Source organism: Penaeus japonicus, unplaced genomic scaffold (genome assembly GCF_977035675.1).
Source record: "Penaeus japonicus unplaced genomic scaffold, GWHDUDI00000001_assembly GWHDUDI00000021, whole genome shotgun sequence".
Classification (NCBI taxonomy): domain Eukaryota; kingdom Metazoa; phylum Arthropoda; class Malacostraca; order Decapoda; family Penaeidae; genus Penaeus; species Penaeus japonicus.
The window spans coordinates 20,833,835-20,836,334 of record NW_028234423.1 but is presented as its reverse complement, the minus strand read 5'-3'; the positions used below and the strand labels follow the sequence as shown (position 1 = coordinate 20,836,334).

Below are 2,500 nucleotides of genomic sequence, written 5' to 3'. Positions count from 1 at the left end.
AAAGCCTTTAGACTCGAGGTGTTAAGGCAACATTGGGGAATGTCCGGCCTTACTTGCCTACGTCATGGCCAGTGTGTGGGATATATATTCCATCCTTTTTATGGAGAAAGGATTGGAACATTATTGAATTAGATGGGAACTCTTGTTTGGAAACTGATAGCATCCTCATGATTTTTTGGTAAAGATAAAAAGATATTTAAAAATTGTAACAACATGGAAATGAGAATTACAAAAAAAACATTAAAGTAATGGAATTGAGTTAAGTAGGATAGCAAGAGAGTATTTAGCAGCTCTGGCTAATGGCTACAACGGAAATCCAATCATTAATATGCCTTATAGTACAAGAGACATGATATGCTTCATTTTTTGTTGGAAATGGCTTTGGTTTAGGAATCACCTGATACTTCCCATTTATTTTTATTTTTCCTTTTTAAAAGTTTCATTTGAATTATTTAAATGAAGCACTCAATGAGTGAAGTGTTGAGCAAGAGAGTAGATTTTTTAAACGTTTGAAGCCTAAGCTTACATTTTTTTATAGCTTCATTTATTTCGTTTTTTAGATTATCATTTACTAGAAATGATTTTCTGGAGCACAGGAAATCTTCTGTTCTATATTTAGAAGTTTTGTGTAAATCAAGGTAGCAATACTTTCATATTATCATATACATTTTTTTATGTACATGTGACTACTATTGATTAGATACTTGGGTTAAGGATGCAGTGATTTTGTTCATCTAACCTTTGTTGTATTTCAAGCTGGAAAATGTTTCTCATTCATGCACAGTATAATTCTTTTTTTTTCTCTCTCTTTTTGTGTTTTGAAATATAACAAATGCTCCTCGCAGCTTTCTAAGCCTGTTTGTTGACTGATAAGCCTTTTTGGGGTTATAAGTATTGCCATTTTTTATATATATATAGTCTTCCATTTACTAAAACTTTTGCCACACAAGATCAACTTATTCTGATTTATAAGATACATTTGTTTAGGTACTATAAGGTGTATGCAGTTTTATTTCTAATATACAGTATGTCTATGCACATGCTCCACATTCGAGCATGAATAGATTTCCTGTTTCATTAATTAGATTCAAGGAAGAAAATAATGATAATTAGATCTACTACTCCATTTGATTTCTTCTGAGTTCACATTAACAATCAAGGCAATTCAAGGCAAAGAGTGAGTTTGAGAGTCGAACATTGGGCATTCCTTGGTCTTGAAGCCTAGTCATCCTCAGATTTTGCCGCCACCTTCTTCTTCTCAGTATTGGGTTCTTGCGAGCATGCTAACTCCTCATTGTGCATGTCTCTAGGCTATTGCATCGAGACTTCAGCCCCAGTGAGCTAACCGGCTTCAACAATACGGGCAACGTTTGTAAGTTGGTCATACAGTTTGTAGTAGTGTAATTTTTTTTTTTTTTTTTTTCTTTTTCCTTTTTCACATTTTTTTATCCCTCCTTTTTTTCTCTCTCTTTTTTTTTCTTTTGATTTTTTTTTTTCTTTTCTTTTTATTATGGTATTGTTTTGCCCCTTGACCCATATTTTGTTTTTTGTTTTATTCTATGTACATACACATTTTCCTTGGGTGGAAATAGTCTATTTTGGGTTTCTTTTTCTCTGACTTTCCCCCAACCCCCCTTTTTCAACCCCTCTTTTTTTCCATTATATATTTTACCTCTCGCTCTGTCCAGCTTGGTATATGTGATGTGCCAGGGTGTTCCTCCAACAAATGCATCCCAATATTCTCTGACTAAACTAAAAGCAAAGGATAAACAGGAAAGGTATCTGTAGCATGAGTGTCACAAAAGCTAAGTGGATGCCGCCAGGTCTAATAGATAGTGTCATTATAGAGAGGTTGTCACAGAGGAAGGAAGGAGGGGGGGAGGGTTAAACGGCGTGATCAGGAAAGCAGTTTGCTTTACTTGTTTAGATATATTTTAGTTTCTCTTTTTTTTTGGGGGGGGGGCCAACCTCTTTTCCTCTCTTTATACATGCTTCCACCTCCCCCCCCATTTCTCTCTCCCTTTCTTTCTTTCTCTTTCTTTTTCACTTCATCTCTATCTTTCAGTCTATTGTTATCTCTGCATTATGTCTTTTTATCTTCAAAATCTTGAACATAATTGGTTTCCAAATTCAGATACTGGTTTCCAATTAAACCAAATACAACTCATTGCCTATGTAAAATGTACTTTAATGCAATGACGCCATCACAAATTTGCTTAACAGTATAGTATCTTGAATAACGAGAGGGGAGCTTTGGTTCACTCATCCCTGCTTGAGTTGATTCTGTATCCCATGTGAAACTGGTACTAGGGTATTTTGCGTGTGTTTGGTTCTTCAGTATTGTTGACTGGTTGGCATGAAAGCAAATTTGGAGAATGGGAACTCAGGTGTTTCTGGATATGATAGTTGAGCATGTGTTTATTTCTCTTGATATGTATATAGACCATTCTGTTTTTGTATTTGGTATTTTGATAACCAACATAGAGAAGCATACTGTAGG

At 34.9% G+C, this 2,500-nt stretch overlaps 1 protein-coding gene across 2 annotated transcripts in view; it reads left to right on the top strand.

Moving 5' to 3' along the window:
• Positions 1 to 2,500, top strand: part of LOC122256335 (calmodulin-lysine N-methyltransferase) — a 22,826-nt gene that overhangs the window by 6,578 nt on the left and 13,748 nt on the right. For both annotated transcript variants that reach the window (XM_086548804.1, XM_043020950.2), the window contains exon 3: positions 1,311 to 1,372. In XM_086548804.1, coding sequence (XP_086404930.1) covers positions 1,311 to 1,372 — 62 coding nt within the window. The remainder of the gene's footprint in view (positions 1 to 1,310; positions 1,373 to 2,500) is intronic.